At 36.1% G+C, this 20,756-nt stretch overlaps 1 protein-coding gene across 1 annotated transcript; it reads left to right on the top strand.

Annotated features, from left to right (window-relative positions):
- The first annotated feature begins 18,611 nt into the window (after window positions 1–18,611).
- On the top strand, window positions 18,612–20,756 carry trarg1b (trafficking regulator of GLUT4 (SLC2A4) 1b). Its single transcript, XM_026195379.1, has 3 exons — window positions 18,612–19,157; window positions 19,400–19,523; window positions 19,799–20,756. Exons 1-3 carry the CDS (start codon window positions 18,804–18,806, stop codon window positions 19,804–19,806), a joined length of 486 nt encoding a protein of 161 aa, XP_026051164.1. The 5' UTR covers window positions 18,612–18,803; the 3' UTR covers window positions 19,807–20,756.

The raw sequence follows: 20,756 nt of genomic DNA on the forward strand, positions 1-20,756 counted from the left end.
ATGTCAGATAGCAGGACTTAAATTTAAATATATACACATATACATATATATATATATATATATGTAATAAATAAATATACATACACAGCACGCATAAATATGAAAACAAAGCACTTATATTACCATATAGCCTAGATTTTCAGTAGACTAAGTCAGTTTAATTCTGCCCTCTAGTGGGACGTTGCTAAAACTAAAGCTTGTGCATGATGTTCCATTTTGGTCAATTAAAGCTCAGGTGTCTGAAGACGAAATCAGGAGAAGAGCTACATTGAAGAATGTAGCTTAAGCAGATAAAGAGCAAGAAGCCTGAAAAAAAAAAAAAAAAATTTATCCAGTGCAGAATGATAATAACAAAAATAGGTGAAAATGATGGTTTATGCAACCATTTATATTGTTTAGATTCATATATATTGATTCAAAATTCAAAGAAAAATTCAATTTAAAATATAACTCTTTCTGACAGACTGCCATATGCTTTGAGTTATATTTTTGTCTGACATCTTTTGGATGCTGATCAGACAAGTTTTTCATGGAGTGACACTGTGATGCTTGCTTTTGCTCTCGCTCTCTTTTTATTAGTTATATTTCACGGTCTTTGCACCTTTACTCATTTAAGAATCAGGGCCGGTTCCCCGATAACGCTCACTCTTAGCGCGCTAAGAAGACCTCCAAAGATACATCTTACCAAATGTGTTTATGTTCCTAAGTGTGTTCTTTTGCAATAGACAAAAGAACGACAACACGCTCTATGCAAATGAAACCTTCCTCAAATTTTTATAGTAACATTAATTTTAACATTTTAAGTTATCAGTAGAATATAGACTAGAAATTAAATTATCAAATGGTCAGTAATATGTTCACACGACACGATATGTTGTGACGGTTAGACGAACCGGGTATCCCTCGCTAATCATCCACCCTCCTTATCCCGTTGTGCCACTTGTGCCGCTTCTTGACATGGGTTTAACAATTATAAAATTATATAATACACTTTTATATTAATGGTAAGGTACTTTACAATCAGAATTGATTGACAAGCAGCTGCAGTTATTTCGGTTTAATGCGGTATTGATTGCAATTCAGTGATTTCATCATGCAGCTCTGTTCAGTTTAAATAGTACCTGTGCAATCAAGTCAACGATATCGCTGTAAATGAAGTGTCCCCAACTAAGTGAGTCAGAGATGACAGCGTCAAGGAACCAAAACTCCATCGGTGACAGAATGGAGAAAAAACCTTGGGAGAAACCAGGCTCAGTTGGGGGGCCAGTTCTCCTCTGACCAGACGAAACCAGCAGTTCAATTCCAGGCTGCAGCAAAGTAAGATTTTGCAGAAGAATTATCTGTGTCCTGTGGTCTTGTCCCGGTGGTCGTCTGAGACAAGGTCTTTTGGGGCTGTAGTTGAACTGGTCTCTGCTGTCTTTCAGGGCTGTAGAAGTCCTTTCTAGGTGTTGATCCACCATCTGGTCTGGATACATACTGGATCCGGGTGATTGCAGTGACCCTCTGATCTGGACACAGACTGGATCTGGTGGCTACGGTGACCTTGGAATAAGAGAGAAACAGACTAATATTAGCATTGATGCCATTCTTTATAATGATGAAGCAAGTACATCAAGTGTTATGAGAAGAGTTCAGGGTTCCAGTTTACCTAATGAATAAAATTCTAAAAGATCCTTTTACGTATTTGGATATTAGAAGTGTATTTGTGTGTTATGTGTAAACCAGGTTAAAGAGATGGGTCTTAAATCTAGATTTAAACTGCAAAAGTGTGTCTGCGTCCCAAACAATGTTAGGTAGGTTATTCCAGAGTTTAGGCACCAAATAGGAAAAGGATCTGCCGCCTGCAGTTGATTTTGATATTCTAGGTATTATCAAAATGCCAGAGTTTTGAGAATGCAGCAAGAGATCGTTCAAATACTGAGTAATAACAAAGTCCTTTATAAATTGCCTCTGGTAATAGGAAAGCAAGTAATAAGCAAGATTTTAAAATCTATACGTTGTTTGATAGGGAGCCAGTGTAGTGTTGACAGAATGGGGCTAATATGGTCATACTTCCTGGATCTAGTAAGAACTCCAGCTGCTGCATTTTGGACTAACTGGAGTACGTACAGTATGTTTATTAAGTGTGCAGAATAACCACCCAATAAAGCATTACAATAATCTAACCTTGAGGTCATACTGTAAATGCATGGATTAACATTTCTGCATTTGACATTGAGAGAATAGGCCGTAATTTAGATATATTTTTGAGATGGAAAAATGCAGTTTTACAAATGCTAGAAACATGGCTTTCTAAGGAAGGATTGCTATCAAATAGCACACCTAGGTTCCTAACTGATGATGAAGAATTGACAGAGCACCCATCAAGTCTTAGACAGTGTTCTAGGTTATTACATGCAGAGTTTTTAGGTCCTATAATTAACACCTCTGTTTTTTCTGAATTTAGCACTAAAAGATTACTCATCATCCTGTTTTTTATATCGACTATGCATTCCGTTCAAATTGGTATGTTTCGCCAGGCTGCGAAGAAATATAGAGTGGAGCATCATCAAAATAATAGTGAAAGCTAACACCGTGTTTCCTGATAATATCTCCCAAGGGTAACATGTAAAGCGTGACGAGTAACGGCCCTAGTATTGAGCCTTGAGGTACTCCATACTGCACTTGTGATCGGTATGTTACCTCTTCATTCAATGCTACGAATTGATGGCGGTCATATTAGCAGGATTTAAACTAGGCTAATGCACTTCCATTAATGCCAACAAAGTCTATGCAAAATAATTTTGTGGTCCGTAGTGTTGAACGCAGCACTAAGATCCAATAGAACTAATAGAGAGATAAAACCACGATCAGATGATATGAGCTGGTCATTTGTAACTCTAAATCCTGACTGAAAATCCTCACAGATACCATTTCTCTCTAAGAAGGAATATAACGTGAGGATACTACCTTTTCTAATATCTTGGACAGAAAAGGGAGGTTCGAGATCAGTCTGTAATTAACTAGTTCTTTGGGGTCAAGTTGTGATTTTTTGTTGAGAGTTTTAATAACAACCAGTTTGAAGGTTTTGGGAACATATCCTAATGACAATGAGGAATTAATAATAGTCAGAAGAGGATCTATTACTTCTGGAAGCACCTCTTTTAGGAGCTTAGATGGAATAGGGTCTAACATACATGTTGTTGGTTTAGATGATTTAACAAATTTATACAATTCTTCCTCTCCTATAGTAGAGAATGTGTGGAATTGTTCCTCAGGGGGTCCAGATGTGCACTGTCTGATGTGATACTGTAGCTGACGGCTGCATGGTTACAATTTTATCTCTAATAGTATCGATTTAAGTAGTAAAGTAGTTCATAAAGTCATTACTGCTGTGATGTCGGGAAGTGTCAACACTTGTTGATGCTTTATTTTTTGTTAATTTAGCCACTGTATCGAATAAATACCTGGGGATATGTTGGTTTTCTTCTTCTAAAAGAGAGGAAAATAATTAGATCTAGCCATTTTTAATGCTTTTCTGTAGGATAGGTTGCTTTCCCGCCAAGCAATACGAAATACCTCTAGCTTTGTTTTCCTCCAGCTGTGCTCCATTTTCTTAAGCGTAAAGGAGCAACTGTATTTAAAATGCTAGAAAAGACAGAATCCATAGTTTCCATCAGTGTATGGACAGAGCATGACAACACAATTATTCTTTCAATATATATATTTTTTTGTTCCCCATAATATCTAATATTTTGTGTTTGGCATTGAAGGCATGGAAGTGGCCACCTACATGATAGATATGGCCAATAGTATCGCAATCATAAGGTGTCAATCCCAATTCAGAGTTTTTGAAAGGAAGTCCAATAAGGATGGACTCTAAGAACTATGTAACTGTGGATAAGGTAAGTTTTATGACTGACTTGAGCTTAAACCTCACACTTTCAAAAACTTTAATCTTGTCCCGGTCTGTCTAGTACATGAAGACCAACAGAACAGACGTCTACTGTGCAGGAGATCTGACCTCCTTTCCTCTCAAAATGGCAAAAGGCCAGAATGTGAGCATCGGGCACTGGCACATAGCACAGGCAATCAAAAAATGTTATATCTGCTAATTTTGCCAATTTTTAGGAGTATATTAACATATAGACACCATAAAGCTAGTAGATGTGAACTTAAAGACTTAAAATATGAGGTGACACCAATTTTTTACAACCAAAACTATTCTGCTGAAAACGTAATTTAAAAAAATGTGTCTATGCATTGATTTATTCATTTTGCCTCACAAAACTATTTTTCCAAAAACTGACAATTCATGTTTTGTCCGTGTATTTTTGGTTCACTGATAAAACACTTCTCCAATGATGTGTTTTTACTGTGTCACCATCTATTATGTGCACGCAACTCACAAGCTGCAGCAGGTAAACATGCGAACAGTGTGGGTGCACTTCCTTGAGACCCAAAATTATGCTAGAATAGTTGCTCAACTGAAGTATTCGGAGGAGTTTCATTGCTGAAGAATTTTAATGGTGAAAAAAAAAATTGGTGCATTACTGGTCTTTAAATATATAATTGTGTAGTGCTCAGATGTTTTTCATTTCATTATAACTTTTGCCTTGTCAGGAAGGATTGCGGCTTTAAACATGTTACACAGGGAGGTGGAGCTAAACATAGTGCCATTCTATTGGACCGTCCTGCTTGGGAGAACTATACGATATGCTGGTGCTGCCTTTTAATGTAGATGCTTATGCTTTACAGATTGTAAAATACAGGTATTTGTATTTAGTTATGTCCTTATTCTTCATTATTCGCAGGGTATGGGGAGGGATACACAGAGATGGTGCTGAAAGGGAGATTTGAGAACATGAAGTTTTTGGCACTTTACCTCAAGTAAGAAGCTGTAGGTGTGTGGCATCCATTCTTTATACCAGTTTAAATACTGAAATATTGGCTGTGTACTTCGAACTGCAGGGATGAGGAGGTGGCTGCAGCAGGACTGAATGTTGATCCGGCTGTCTCTGTGGTGGCAGAAAGAAGAGCGATTACAAAGACAAAAGCAGAGTGAGTGAGAACTCCACATCAGTTGCAGTATATGGAAATCAGCTATTCCTGCAAGTTAAAGGTTCACTGAATAATTTATTCTTCATTGCTTGTATTCATCTTTTTAAACAACTGATACAACCAAGGAGTCAAGGTTTGGATGGTAAACTAATGAAGATGTTATTTTTTCTGTGGCCCCAAAGCGATTATAAGTTTATACTAAAAATGTGCATACTTTGCTCAGTATAGGGCTTATTCGCAAACACCGGAAGTAGCTAACCGTGGCCATATTGTTGACAGGACATCTGTCGTGCCCCTAGCCACACGCTGATTGTAGTTGAGGGGAGCAGTAGCCTAATGGCTTCATCTCGTCGATATAAAGAGAAGATAAGCTTGATTGGTGTGGACCCATATCAAATAGACCTAATAACCTTAAGTAAAGATCCGTCCTTATTGCTAGCCATAACTTATCCACATATTTACAACCATCTCGTGCATATAGTATCCGCATATACTTCGCAGGAGCTGAAAGCATTCAAGTCACTTGAGTCATATAACCAATTCATCTCTGGCAAAGTCGGCAGCCTTCTTATGTTCCACCAACGACATCAAATATCGTTGTGATCGCAGAGGATTGTAAATGTTTTTTTGATTTGATGATGATCATTGCTGTAGCTAACATTAGCATACCAGCACAGGGTTGCATCAGCTCTGTGTAATTTATATCTAAAAGTCGACACTAGAGGCTTAGTAACTACTACTTAGTTTGTAACTAAAGCCGCTACTAAAATTAGTTGGGGCATAACTTCAAGTCACAAAAAAGGCAATCAATGAATGGTCAAAGATAGAGGTCCATCATCATTAGCATTCTGGCTAGCATAAGCCAACTGGCATCGTAGCACATCGTAGTAAGCTAGATCGATATTGAAGTGCCATATCAATAAATGTGGTCTCTACTGGATTACTGACGTACAAAACATGCAGTGAATAAAAATGGCTGTTTTAGGATTAGGGAGTACGTTATAATTCTATGACATTTTATGATTTACACAGACTTTAGTTGATACTCAGAGTAATGTTGTAACATATCCGTGGTGCAACATTTTACTTTAGTGAAGCATAAATCACAACTTAGTAATAATTTACGTTGTAATTAAGCTACACAAAGCTGGTGCAACTGGCTGCAGAATAACATCTGAAGCTATTGCATTTGTTGCGATTATACTTTCGGTGTCTGCTTCAGATACTATATCTGGGGCCTGTACCATGATGGCAGCTGAACAAATTCAGAGTTACAGGATTAGTTTTGAGTTGACAAAACCAAACCTCTCCAGTCCAGCTTTGTTGGTACCATGATGCTGATCATCAACTTTCTTTGTCAACTCAGGCTTTGATCCGGATTTTGTGGAGCGCGTTCACATGAATGTGACATCACTGGCGAACAGCCAATCATGGCCTTGCAATACAAAGCAAGTTTGATTTACTTCTCGCGAGAGACCCAGCGAGATACTGAAAACTGAAGATTAAAGGTTTTGCTAATGGTTAAGAGATTGATGAATATAACAAATTTAAACGTCATATGAAATATGGAGGACAAATAAAATAAATGATCTTGCTTTATCATTGAAGTCACAAGTGAAATTCGTTAACTTCGTTTACACATTTGAAAATATATAGTGATAGAGACTCGAACATGTAAGGTCAGATTTTTTATTTTTTTTAAATAGTGCAATCTTTTGAACTGTATCTTATCTGTATACATTAACAGTTATTATAAATCGTTTATTTTAAATAGTAAAGTAAAATTGCTTGCGTGTAAAAGATATATATATATATATAAAAAAATATATAAAAATCAAATTTAGCATTAGTGACCTTTAATTTGGAGAAAGATAAACTGGAGTGACTGTGTCAGACATGTGTCACTTCTCTCACATCTGATTGGTCCAGCTTCAGTTTGAGATCTCTAACCCAGAACATAACCTACCCCCGAGCAGGTTAGCTGTGGAGTGTAAGTTACTATGGCAATGAATGCAGCTAAAAGCCAAGCCACTTACATGGTACCTAAAACCCAGGATTGGTGTAAACTAAACTGAAACTTACCTGGCTAGCCAAATAATCCGGCTTCATGGTACAGGCCCCTGAAAACCTTTTGAAACAGTGTTTTGTGAAAATTCAAAAAAAAAAAAAAAAAACACATCGATAATACCAACAATGCCTAGCTTTTTTTTTTTTTTTTTTTTTTAAATAAACAGACTGACAGTTGCCGTGGTTTCTATGTCAACAAAATGGCCGCCGTAAACATTTGCTGCGTCTAATTTCAGAGGAATGAGACACAGCATTTGATGACATAGATCGAATAAACCCTATACACTATACATACTATTGCATAAATACAGTAAATCACACTCTCAGAATAAAAAAATAAAATAAAAAATAAAAAATAAAAAAAGTGTAGAAAAACTGTCACTGGGGTGGTTCCCTTTCAAAAGGGACACCTTTGGACCCTTTTACCCCTAAAAGGAGCATATTGGGATATTTAAGGCATATATTAGTACCTAAAATGTGCATATTAGAACCTAAATGGTACATAGCAGTAGAAGTCGACTGATTTTGGAGTTTACAGATACCAACAGCTATGTTGGACCACATTGGGCAATACTGATAGATAGATATATATATATATATATATATACACACACACACACACACACACACACACTTTGTAACTGAATAAATGTATTAAAATAAAAAAAATTATTTATATATTGACCATTTTAAGGTTAGTTCATAGTTTATTAACGGTTTACTAAAGTAAGGAACAGTACAGATTTATCAGCCTTAGTTCAGGTTACAACTGGACTCATTTTGTAAATTTGAAATGTTTTCTGAATTTTTGTAAGATATTGTACCTTTTTTATATATGGATATGGATATTGGGTTACACTTTATTTTAAGGTGTCCTTGTTACGGTGTAATTATACATTTAAAGTACACTTAGTATCTAGTAATATTAACTAACTACATGTACATGCTAAATGGTTAGGGTTACTTGCATGTAGTTATTCATAATTTGTTGTTGATATAAAAGTACGTACATGTAACATTTGTAAAAAGGACACCTTAAAATAAAGGGTTACTGGATATTGTATATGCAGTTTCATGTGTTAAAACAAACATCAGGGATTCATATTTAGGGGATGCTCTCATACGGTTTAATGACACTGGACCTTCTCAGTGGCTCCAGAAATGGACGCAACCCAAAAAAAAAAAAAAAAATCTGCATGGATTTTTTGCAATGGTTGACCTCTACATTTTAGTACTTGTTAAAAAGGACCCACTCTAGTGACCGCTTTTGTAAAAAAAAATTCTGAAAGTGTCATATGTTATTCTGAACAATGGCTGCATCTGAAATCACATACTTCCATACAGCAGATGGCAAACCGTATATGAAAAGAGCAGTACGTCCGAAGATAACCAGATGACCTTAGCTGGTTGAAGTTGCAGCCCATGTGACCACTAACAACAGTTTGATCTCCAAAATATCAGAATTCAGCCATTCTGTTCAAAGTCCATCCCATCATGCCTTTACTCAGAAGACATTTTTTTTGTAACATTTGTGAAGGCCAGTGCATTACAATATGTCCCTTCAAGAGCTTTGTACATACAGTAATTCACAAAGAGTTTGCCATTTTAACACTTATATTCTGAGAGGAGAACCACTACCCACATACGACGATGAAAAAAAAGAGAAGCATTTATACTGTTCTTTCTTGCTGCAATTCTCGGAGCTTCCAAAGATAATTGGATATTTTGCCAGTAAGCTCAAATTCAGGTCCACTTTTCTGAATACGAACACAATCCTATTTCTTATAATCTGTATTTATTATTAAGATAACATATTTAGGATTCATTTTGTTGTTGTAAATATCTAGTTTGGATAGCTCATTTACTCAATGTTTAGAAGGAAAAGTATATGTGCTAGAGTTAATCAATTATTATGTAGAGTCACTCTAAAAAGATCTAGGTGGCGTTGTTGGTCATCAAGCTGTGAAACCGAAAAATAGACAATCACGAGCACATGTCCAATCATAGCACTTAGGAGGATTAGATGAACACGGAGCAAAGGATGCGGAACATGACGGTGGTCACAAAAGGGGGAGCATATATAAAAGAGCTGGACAAACATGTTACAAAAGACCATATTACAAAAGAAATGCTGAGCTGCTCTCTTATATCACCTCTTATTCTCGCTCTCTTCTACCAAGCAGCCCCGTTTTCAATACCAAATCCTCACAACTCACTTCTGTTCTTATCAGCAAGAATTTGTGCAGAGATATATGGGTCATACAAAACAGTCCAAATCTGGAGGTGATATGTGGGCCATGAAATACTGCTTAGACCTTAAGCTATGTAGCAGAGAATTAAAAAGATCCTTTTAACAAGTACACTAGATTGTTAAGGTCTATTTAACATTTCCCACAATCACTAAAAGGGATTCCTAATCCCAAAATGAATATTGTCATTATTTACTTACCCTCTTGTTGTTCCAAACCCATAAAAGCCTTGTTCATCTTCGGAACACAATTTAAGATATTTTGGATCAAAACCAAGAGGCTTGTGTCTGTCCCTTATACTGCCAAGTCACACTGTCAAGGTCCAGAAAGGTATGAAATGAATCGTAAGAATAGTCCATCTGCCATCAGTGGTTCAACCGTAACGTTTAATAGGTCCAGTTTACTTACAGACTACAAAAAAAGTGAAATCAGTTTGGCAACCATATTTTACAGCTTCAGTTTATAATGTTATACATCACGGCTTTAGATACAGCATAGTAAGCAATGCACACTTGAGTCACCATTGTAAAAGGAAGAAAACAGTCACACACCAGGATGTTTTTACATACAATGTACTGCAAAGGAAGTGTATCATTTGCACTGGTTGGGCAGATTTAGTCACGGTTACTCATTCATGGTTCATGTCTTGTTTTTTTACTCAGTTTAAAAATATAGCACATTTGTCATACTCATATTTGTAACCTTTAAAGAGCAAAAAAAAAATAAGTTCCACTTACCCTCCTTGTGAAGCGTGCCAATGATTTTCGTCTGGACAACTGTCAGATCAGCAGTCTTCCCTGTGATTGTGTAACCTAGTGAACCAAACTGAGAGATCGTTTTGAAGGCTCAGAAAACCTTCACAGGTGTTTTGAGTTGATTAACTGATTGGCATGCCACCATGTTCTAATTTGTTGAGATTGGTGGGGTTTTGTTAAATGTGAGCCAAAATCTTCACAATAAACCAAAGACTTAAACTATTTTAGTCTGTGTGCACTGAACTGATTTAATACAAGTTCAACAATTTGAGTTGAATTACTGAAATAAATGAACTTCTCCAATATTCAAATTTATTGAGATTCACCTGTAAGTTCTCATGTTAAAACTCCGGGCTTGTTTCGTGTATTTAGTTTTGAAGAGTTTGAGTTTATGCTTAAAAAAATTCTGAATATTTTGTTGAAAAACCTGTCTTGATGCCATATAACGTTTACAGCGGTTGGCTCTGTAGACCTCCAACCATTTGAGCCTCTGCAGTGGGGTCTTCAAGAGATCCTTCCCATCTCAAGCAGTCATGCTCAAGATCAGTCAAGTCAGATTTGTCCTCCTCTGTTGGAACCACTTCTGATACACCCTTAGGGTTTTTGGAATTGCTGTTCTTACGTTCTTTGGCTTTGGCTTGAGCTTTGCACTGAGCATCACTCATCTCTCTGTTGGTCCACTGTTCTTTCTGGAGTTTCTCTATAGAAACAGAGAAACTATAGAAGGTTTAAAATATATCACAATGCTTCTGAAACAATTAAAGCAGCCAACTGCTCAACTACTGCACCAAGGTACCGAAGGAGACCGCTTTCAATCAACTCTATACAGTATAATACTGTTAAAGACAGACTTTGGATCTTTTATTTTCATTTCAAATTAACGTTAACTCAAAGCAGTATCATGAGTATTAAAAGAGGTACTATGAAGAAAATAAAATAACATTTATAATATATAAACTATACTTAAATCGCTATCACCCATTTTATTCAGCTGTATACAAAAGAAAAATATATTAGATTTGTACAGCACCTATCAAAAGAGTTAGCATTTAGGCTTTAGTACTATAAAGCATTAAATATTCTATTCAGATGTGATCATACGACCTGTTTTTGGCTCAGACATTGACTCTATACTTAGAACAAGGCCATCAGTTAGAGAGAAGAACATGGTGCTGTGCAGCTAAACTTAGCAACAGCAATAAAGGTTAGGTCATAAGGAGAAACAGCCGCCAAACATTATTTCTGACATTTTACTTTACAGATGCAGACCCTTTTTGTTTCTGCATTTGTGAAAAAAATTCTGCATCGCTCTCAAAATGTTTTATTCTTATTTATTTAATGTTAGGCCTATATGTTGAATGTAACGTTTCATCGGTTTCCCTTTAGAAGATGTTGCATTGAGATGTCAGTTTATAGTTTGTTTCTGTCTGAATGGTTTAAATGTTTTTTGTTTTTTAATTAAAGACCCATTTGTCCCTGACTTCTTGGTCACTCACATATGGTTTATAAAAATGTAGACATTTTTGAGAGCAATACCGGTTTATAACAGAATGTGTGCTTTTTGCATACCTTTATAGGCCTATTGAATGTTTTATTGCGTATACACCTGGCATGTTTAAATTATTATTTTATTGAAATTAACTTTGGGGGAAGTACTGTAAACTTTCACATGTACGGACAATTGGCTGAGCAGGAATCCTTTAGATTGGTTGGAACCATTTTGTCCCCGCCCCCTTTCTTGGGAGTCGAGGCTTAACGTTGGCTGAAGTGGAAGTCATTCATAATCTACGGAAGACAGTCGTCATAGTGAACCGTTGACGTCGCAGATCCAGCGGCCAGCTGTTCTAATCGCGTCACTCTCTTTGCCAGCTGATCGCAGACGCCGGTAAACGTGAGACGGCGAGAACGGAGGAACCACTTCACCGGTGAGGTGAGTGTTTATGTTAATCAACTTTTCAGATATTAACCAGCATTGTTGCCTGTCTTATCCGCAGTCTGCTTCTGTCGGGGGTTTCAGACAGAACAGCTTTATGAGCTCCGGGGAAAGGCGAGGCAGTTCACTTTAGGTGGGGCGGAAAAAAATCTGATTCTTCAGAGGTACGAATACGCGTTACATTCACGACAAAATGAACGATTATAATATTAGAACAGGCCATCATCGAATATGTTGGATACCGGGCGGAGGTCATTACATAAGTTTCATTCCATTATACCGGCCAAACTTCCAGCCTAACGTTACTAAAGCCTTTATTCGAGGGCGCAAATCGTAATCTCCATATTTAAAGTTCTCTAAAAATCTAATCCTTCATGTTGAGTAAAGACAAGATAGTTATTCGGTACAATCACGTCAGTCCTTTTTATTGCTGCATAGATGCCAACGTGTCGGCTAAAGTGTGTTTCCTGATTTGGTTGGGTAAGAACATCCTTATGTAATTCATTCACCTCTGATGAGGAAATCTCCTTCGCTTTTTGCTCGATATGTGATGTTACAATCGGTTTTGCTGGTTTTTAAACGTTTCAGTGGAATGTTACAGATTTAGGAAGTGACGTAGCAGACGTTATAGGCTCTGATAGTTCATCTATTTCATGTATACACTGTTTTACGTAATTTTAAAGGCTATGTAAAAAAAAAAAAAAAAGAAAATAATTTAGAATTGATTATAATTTTTTTAGTTAGTAATAATTGTTTACCTAAGTTAATGTTAAGTTACTTTAATAACCTTTAAATGCCACTGAATATACTGGCATGGTTTATTTTCATGATTTAAAAAAATATGTTGTTAAATATAAACCACAATAAAATCTATTTAAGGACAATGTGCTGTTTAAAGTGGTTTAAACTGTGTTCTTCTACATGTAGAGTGTCTGTGAAGAGCAGGCCTCAAAAGCTCTGAGTATTTCACTCAGCGACACGAAGTCAATGCGTATCAGCAGAAATTCTTGAAAAGACGCTCCTTGTGACATTCTGTATCTGTATCATTGGTTTGATACTCCGCTAGCTGTGTTTTTGAGTCATAGATAGCAAGTCAACACTTTTCGACCAGGCATCCAAAAATAGACCGTTCTTCTGAATTGGTGTTCAAATCGAATTACTGTTCTGCGGTTACAGCCCTTCAAGAGACAGAAAGCTAACATGTCCACCCTGTTCCTCATGTTTGAGGAGTCAGTTTATAAACTCGGACTGCACTTTACCCTGTTGTGGATCTGGAAGGTGGGTGGCGTTGCTTAAAAGAAAATGTATTTTGCAACAGACACAACCAATTTTTTTTTTTAAATAGATGATTTCAGTGGTGAGGTATGTGTGCACCAGACTTCCTTAAGTAATAATTATCATGATGCTGACAAAAAAAAAATGAAACCAGTATGTTTTTAAATACAAAAAGGTATATTTTTGTATTGATGCCAGTGTGTTAAAATGGCCACCGTTTGCCCTGCCTGCAGAATCCATGGCAAGTCAGTACTCGGTCACATCTGATTCAGCCTCGGGCTTTGCAATGTGATGATTAAAAAATAAAAATAAATTCCCCTCTGCCCTTAAACGGCAGAGAGCGATGGAGACATCGTCCCACCCTGTTCTTCAGTACTCACACACTCACTGATTCAGTCTTTTGTTTGCTCATAGATATCACTTTGTCACCTCTGAGAAAAGACCTCAGCATTAGCTCAGAGTTTAACTGTACGTCTGCAGTTAAGATGAGCAGTTTATTGTTTGTTCTTGTGCAAAAACTTTTTATACCATGGGTCAAACATGTCTTAGTACCATGAGACACACTTTTTAGTGCTAACAATGTAGGCTAGTGTTTTGGCCATTAGCAGTAGCGAGCTGACCTTAATGTTTCAATTTTCCATTCACGCATTGCAGCTTGTGTACACCCAGACCAGATCAATAGATCGACTGGTGACGGGAACGAGACGAGCGTTCAGATATGCAAACATTGTCAATTCAGGCTAATTTGCTTGCACTGCTTCGACACCCTTGGAAATTTCATTTAGGTGATTTGTATAGCGTAAGTTTTGTACGAGATTTGAGGTAGAATAGATGCTTAATAATAAGCACGAGTTAACACGCACATAATAATTTACTTGTGAAATTATAAAGAATACACAAAAGTCCAAAGTCAGCCCTTATCTGATATCACTAAGGCCTTCGTTTTTTTTTCTCAATCAGAAATCATGATTTTTGTAAAATGTTATATTGAATTATATAAATGTAAAAATAGCTATAGCTTTCATACCATTCACTGCATTTTCTAGCTGCGCTGAACAATAGAGGCAGTAAAACAACAATACATTTTATTCCTGTTTGCACAAGTTATTAAAATGGAAAATGGTCAATTAGTATTTTGATGAGCTCCAAACACTTTTATCGTAGTGTATGGTTTCCCCCCCTTCCCTTTCCATCCTCTCCCCTCCTTGCTGAACGTGATCGATTTCAAAAGCAAAAGTTAAACCATTAAAATATTGCACAAAAGAAAGCGATTGCATGCTTTAGCAAGAGTCAGAAACTGCACGTGATCACAGATGGCACACTTCCCACCCACTATCGGTAACATGTAGTGTAGCTAATACATTATTTTAAAATGCGATTAACTTTTTAGCATCACCAACATTTCATTTGAAAAACTGCTGTGATATTTACAGCTGCCAGATGGGGAACATCCAAGAAGCAACAAAATATCATTTTGCAGAACTGTCACCACAGGCACATTTTATTGAGTGAGTCCATGACTTCAGAATCATATCTGCATATTTTAAAAAGATGCCACTTTTAATAGTTAAAAGGGTCATTCACCCAAAATTTAAATTAGGGTTATTTATACACCCAGCATGACCTACCTACTTCTGTAAAACACAAAAGGAGATGTTTAGAAAGTTGTTCAAGCTGCTCTGATTGACAAGGGGCAGAAAAGCCTCAAAGTTCATTTCAGAACTGTAATTTTTTATTTATTTTTTATTTTGTGGTGAATTATGTCTTTAACCTTCCCATGAAAGATGAAACATTTGAGTCAGGCATAATTTTCAAACCGTTTATCGTGTTTGTTCTATTCATCATAGTTGACATTATGTCTGAATTGTGCTCTCAAGGCCTTACCTTGTCCTCTGGCCTCCACTCCCAATGCCTGCTGATTCATGTCTGCGTGTCTGCGCCGGCTTGCTGGAGGGGGAGGGTGGAATGAACCAGGGACACGGAGTACTGAGAAAGAATGGTAGATGATTACCAAACGCAGCATGGGGAGGGAAACTAGACGGAAAGTACGAGCAACCTGAGTCTGTGTCATCGAGTTAGCGTGATTCAGTGTATGTGATGTTTCTGTGAGATGGAAAATATAGACTCTTTTGACACAAGCAAGAAGTTTGTTTCAGCATGTGTTGTTGGGGATCTGAGGAATGATGGGCATTCTGGGCCTCATTTGTTAAACTCAAACATCATGGTTTGTAAATTGCACACAGTTTTGGTTGTGGGACATATCTTGGGTTGTTTTTGAAAAGTAATCTTCTGTCTTGTTTTTATCTTCTAGGATTGTTGTGGATGCTGATGAGTGAATATTGGCTGACCTACCGCAGTTCTTCTCTGGCAAACTTTATGACCCTGTCCTGACGCTAAAGCTGCCAGCTGAAGAACTGTTGTGGTCAGCTCTACCCAGCATGCACCATTTTCATCTGAGAGTGCTGTGGATCTGATTCATTCTGGATCGTCTCTGTCTTGGAACTTTGATATTTTAAAATGAACTTTTTTATTATTATTATTGAAGTAGAAAGCATCTTAAATCGAGAAAATATTTATTGGAAAAATGTAAAAAGTTTTTGTCATGTATTTTTTTTAATTAACCATATTAATATTTAACCATATTATCATAAAATATGTATTTAAATCCATGGTATTTTTTTATTGTGAATATCAGAATTAATATCAAACTAACTTGTAGATGAGTGTTTTATGTATGTAGAATGCATTATGCATGGCAGAAGTCACTGAAATTAATTTTCTGTACATTTTAGCCTCTGCAACAGCTGCTGCCCAGGCATGAAACTGAAACTATTTAGTAAATAACTAAACAAAAATCACAATTTCACACAAGAGTCATGTATAAAATTAAGCTTTTAACTGAAATGTTAAACAATGCTCTCAAGAAAAGTGTATTTCCATAGGTTGGGGCAAGTTGTCACTCGTCTGTAAAATGCTAGAGATGTATTAATAACAATAGTTATAAGCCTAAACTATTGTTATCTTGCACTTAAGTGTTAAAATATGACCGATAGAGGGCGTCAATGGTCAGTTGGACAGTAAAGCTAGCTGAGGTGGGTCTACTGCCTATTTATCAAGCAGATACATTTACTTTTCCACTCTTGAACATTTTCCGTGAAAAAAGCTGTGAACACATACAAGTGAAGATAACTCTGTCTCACTAATGCAATTCATAGACTATTTTAATCATTTTGGTAAGAGAATGGATGAAAGTTAATTAAATGAATTATTTTTACATTGATATGACACAACACCCAGCAAATGCACAATGGTCCAATAAGGTTACTCCAAATGTGGCTAATTTTAGAGGAACCAAATGCATTCTAGTTTTGGGTAGTAACTGATAATTAAATGTAATCTGGATTAAGTAATCAGGTTTCAGAATTCTGTAATTGTAATTCAATTACATTTCATTTGAAAATGGAGGAGAGCCTGTGGGGAAGTTAAGCCACCCCTTGTTTCTAGACAACCTTAAACAAAGTTGGTGATATTAGCACACATTTGAAGATTTAACCATCATACCCTGTGATGGAGAGAGGCCATGCCTCTGATCTGAACATTTCATGTTCTTACTTTTTTAAAATGAAGTTAGATACAATGTACCCCTTCTTATGATTATAATGTATTATTTAACTGTAATTCTACATTGTATTTCATTAATTTTACACCAAACATGATTCTGATTTAGTTTTTTGTTTTTAATGTGATTTTGTTTCTGTTAATTTTAAATTGGCCTTGTTTATGAAAATTGCCCATTAAAGTTTTTAGGAAATTCCCAGTTGCAGTTTTTTTTTTTTTTTTTTTTTTATTCTTCAGTTTGAACTTTTTTTCTGAAATAAAATAAAATAAAAATAACCATGTGACCTGTATCTTTAAATGGAACTTTCAAGAAGTAATCTATCCATATAGCTCACAAAGACCGGTATAGTCAGACGGCTTTAATTACAGAATTGAAAGGCCACACTGAATTTAATAACTGGATTTACAAAACTGAATATTTAAACATTGCATCAACTACTGATAAACAGTTATTTGAATGATCACTCAGCGGGTTAATTGTGTATTATTATGTCTTTAGAAGGCTTTTGTGTCTTAAATACACGAATGCAAGTTATTACTTATTTCCTTATTTTATTTATTTTTTTGTCATCTGAAAAACTTTCACCTAAGTATATTTACTGGGACATTGGGGGGAAAAAATGATAGTCAATTTTTGTCAAGGTAAGTGATTTATTTTAGCTACATTTAAATAAAAAATGTAGTTGATTAACTTTCAGCAAAATGCGTTTATTTAAATGTAGCTAAAATTATTTGCAACCACTTACATTAAAAAAAATTTATATATTTTTTTCCCAGTGAAGTTCCCCCTGAGAGTTTAATGTGTTTTATATTACAGTTCTCTGACTAATTAATGGACAGGCAGGGAAACAAAATATTTATATTTTTAGTGTTTTATTTTATTTTTACATTTTTTATGATTTATTTTATAGCTTTTCATTAAACTCACAACCCCCCTGCAGTTCCTTAACCCAATAGGTTAGAAAAACATGATGTAATGTAGTCCTAATGATTAATTACATGTTCACTTCATGTTGTTAATTACAACTACTGGAATATATTTGCCTTCTCTTTGTCATTTATTTATTTATTCTTTTTTTTTTTTATATCAATGGTACAATATTATCCTATTTACAGAAATGTGATAAATGAGTTAGTGTAGCCTAATCAAAAAGTAGTCTGATTATTATTTCGGATTAGGTATGTTTCTAACTAAAATTTTTGTCATGTAGGCTAATTTGGAATTAATAACAGAATACAAAATTTAAGTAGCCTAAAATAGCCAGCAGGTGCTTATTTTCTTACCATAAACTAAAACCTAACATCCCAGAAGTTGTTGTGATTTATTTATGTATTTATTTTTATATATCTAGCCTATAGTCTACAAAAACTCACTTTTCATAATCATATTCTACATTTTGCGGAATTAATTAGTGGCCTACTTGACTGAATTAGTGGAATAAAGCTTGCAAGAAAAACATCCATTCGATCAAAACATCATATAATCTCACGGGGAGTAATATTTGCGACTGAGATTAGAATCAACTTGGCACAGAAACGAATTAATCAAAGCGTCTGGATCCACTGATAGAAGATCCACGCGCTTGCGTCAATTAACGCGTGTGGGTCCACCAATCAGATTCCGGCGTTTGGGCGCCCTTTCGTCGTGCCCAATGGAAACTGATCGATTTAGGCAAAGTGTCCAGATTCGCATCTCTAATGTAAAACGAGATGAAGTGCATGGAAGTCCGATAGGTGTACGAATATCTCGCTCGAACTGCTCTGCGAACAACTGGATTAAATTCAAGATCTTATGCTGATCGCGATAACTTCATAAGAGTGTATATTTGATGTTGTTCTTACACAAAGGGATCTGTTCGGTAAGAGATGGCTGTTAACACGGACGCCCCTCACGCGACAGGTGCCCTGGGCGAGAGAGCCGCGCTGCACTCCACCGATTTTGGAGATACTCAGAAACTTCTTGACACCTCAGACAAAGAGCTGAAGAAAGAATTAAACCACTCGCCCTCTGATACACACCTCGTGAAGTGTTTTGAAGCGGAACAGACTGTGGTTAACGTTGCCCCGGAGCCCAGCTCTCCGTCGCGGGTCATTTTCAGCCGCGCGTCGTCGCCCACGCTCGCGGAGCGCGAGCCCTGCAGCTTCATGTGGGTGGCCGTGATCTCCTGCTTCTGCCCGGCCGTTCCCATAAACCTGTTCGCGATTTATTTCGCACACATGGTGAGTGGCGTCACTGGAGTTCAACTTAATTAATATACTCTCAGAATTAACTCTATTAATTACTTTTATAGATCAAATTTAGTAGCCTAATAAATTACAAAAGCCGATTAAACAAAGTAGAAGAAACTCTTCTTGTTTCTGTTTAGGGTGGCTCATGAGGCCCCTAATATGTCATACCATATTTAGGCTTACTTTATTTTTTATTTAGACTTATCCATGATTTTCTTTCTGTTCTGCTTCAGTCTCGGTCCATGATAGAAGCAAAAGATTATGATGGGGCCAGAAGACTTGGGCGTCTATCTTTGTTGCTTAGTATCGTTTCCATTGTTGTGGGTCTGGCTATAGTCCTATATCTGTTGTTGACAGGTAAATTATATCTTTTTCTGTACACACACACACAGGGAAGTAGATATCGGGGACATGTTGCATCTAACACAACCTTGGAAACATGAAACTGTCAGTATCAGTATTATAAAAATACAGCTAATATCTTTGATTGTGTTTTGATTTCTATTTTTATAAAACAGTTATAAAAATACAATTAGCATTATTAAAAAATGGGTGTGTTTTTGTCTGCAACAGAGTTGAATTAACATCATATCCTTAAATGACGTTCTTATTTCTTTCTCTCTCTCTCCCAGAGTATTAGTTGGACATAAATGTGAGCATTAATGTAAGCGGGTATTGGACCCAAAGAAGATGGATGATGAATGCCATGGGAAAACCTTCAAAGAAAAAAGTTTAAATATCAATTTATATTATGTAAAGTGGTAAGCTACAGTGTTAAAAACTTTATTTATTAATTTTTTTTTGCCAAGGACTCATGTTCACTGAAAAAATGTTTCTAACCTTGTCTTGATGGCTCTCAACCATTTCTGTTGCTGTCTTGGAGACTTTGCTTTATCCAGCAATGCATTAGCACCTGACTAATTTTTCACTTAATCTTAAATGGCTTTGTCTTTTTAAAATTATGATCTACATGTTGTATTCAATATGTTTGAATTCTTTGAAAGAAAAAAATATTCCTATGCAAAGTGAAATTTATCAATTTGTATTTCTTTTTTTTTATCTATAGTGCAAGTGCATTATATTATGTGAATGTATTGCATGTTGCAATAACAAGAATGTGACTTGTTCTGAGAATGAGAATCTGTTGTTATTATTTTTCTTTTCTTTTACGATGCACTGTTTGCTGGTACAGCGGAGCTGGTGCATACAAAATTATATAGATGTAATATACATTTTGTGTAATCTGTTACAGCTCAAAAGCCTAATTTACCCCAAATAAAAATTCTGTCATTATATATTAGAACACAAAAAAAACATATTTTGAAAAATATCTCTTTTTGTGGATAACATGAAAGTCAATGGGTTCAAATATCTTCTTCTGTGTCCAGCAGAAGAAAAAAAATCACAGGTTTGGAATGACGAGGGTGAATAAATGATGAGAGAATTTACATTTGTTTGGGTAAAACTTATTTTTTACTTTTTAGACATTTTTTTATTCCTTCTCATTTTGATTCATAGCCTTCTGGAAGTGTGGAGTAGGATCATAAGGATACAAGGTGGAGGAATGCAGTGTGAGCTGGGCGTAGTAAA

This window comes from Carassius auratus, chromosome 21, assembly GCF_003368295.1.
Source record: "Carassius auratus strain Wakin chromosome 21, ASM336829v1, whole genome shotgun sequence".
In the NCBI taxonomy this organism is placed as follows: Eukaryota; Metazoa; Chordata; class Actinopteri; order Cypriniformes; family Cyprinidae; genus Carassius; species Carassius auratus.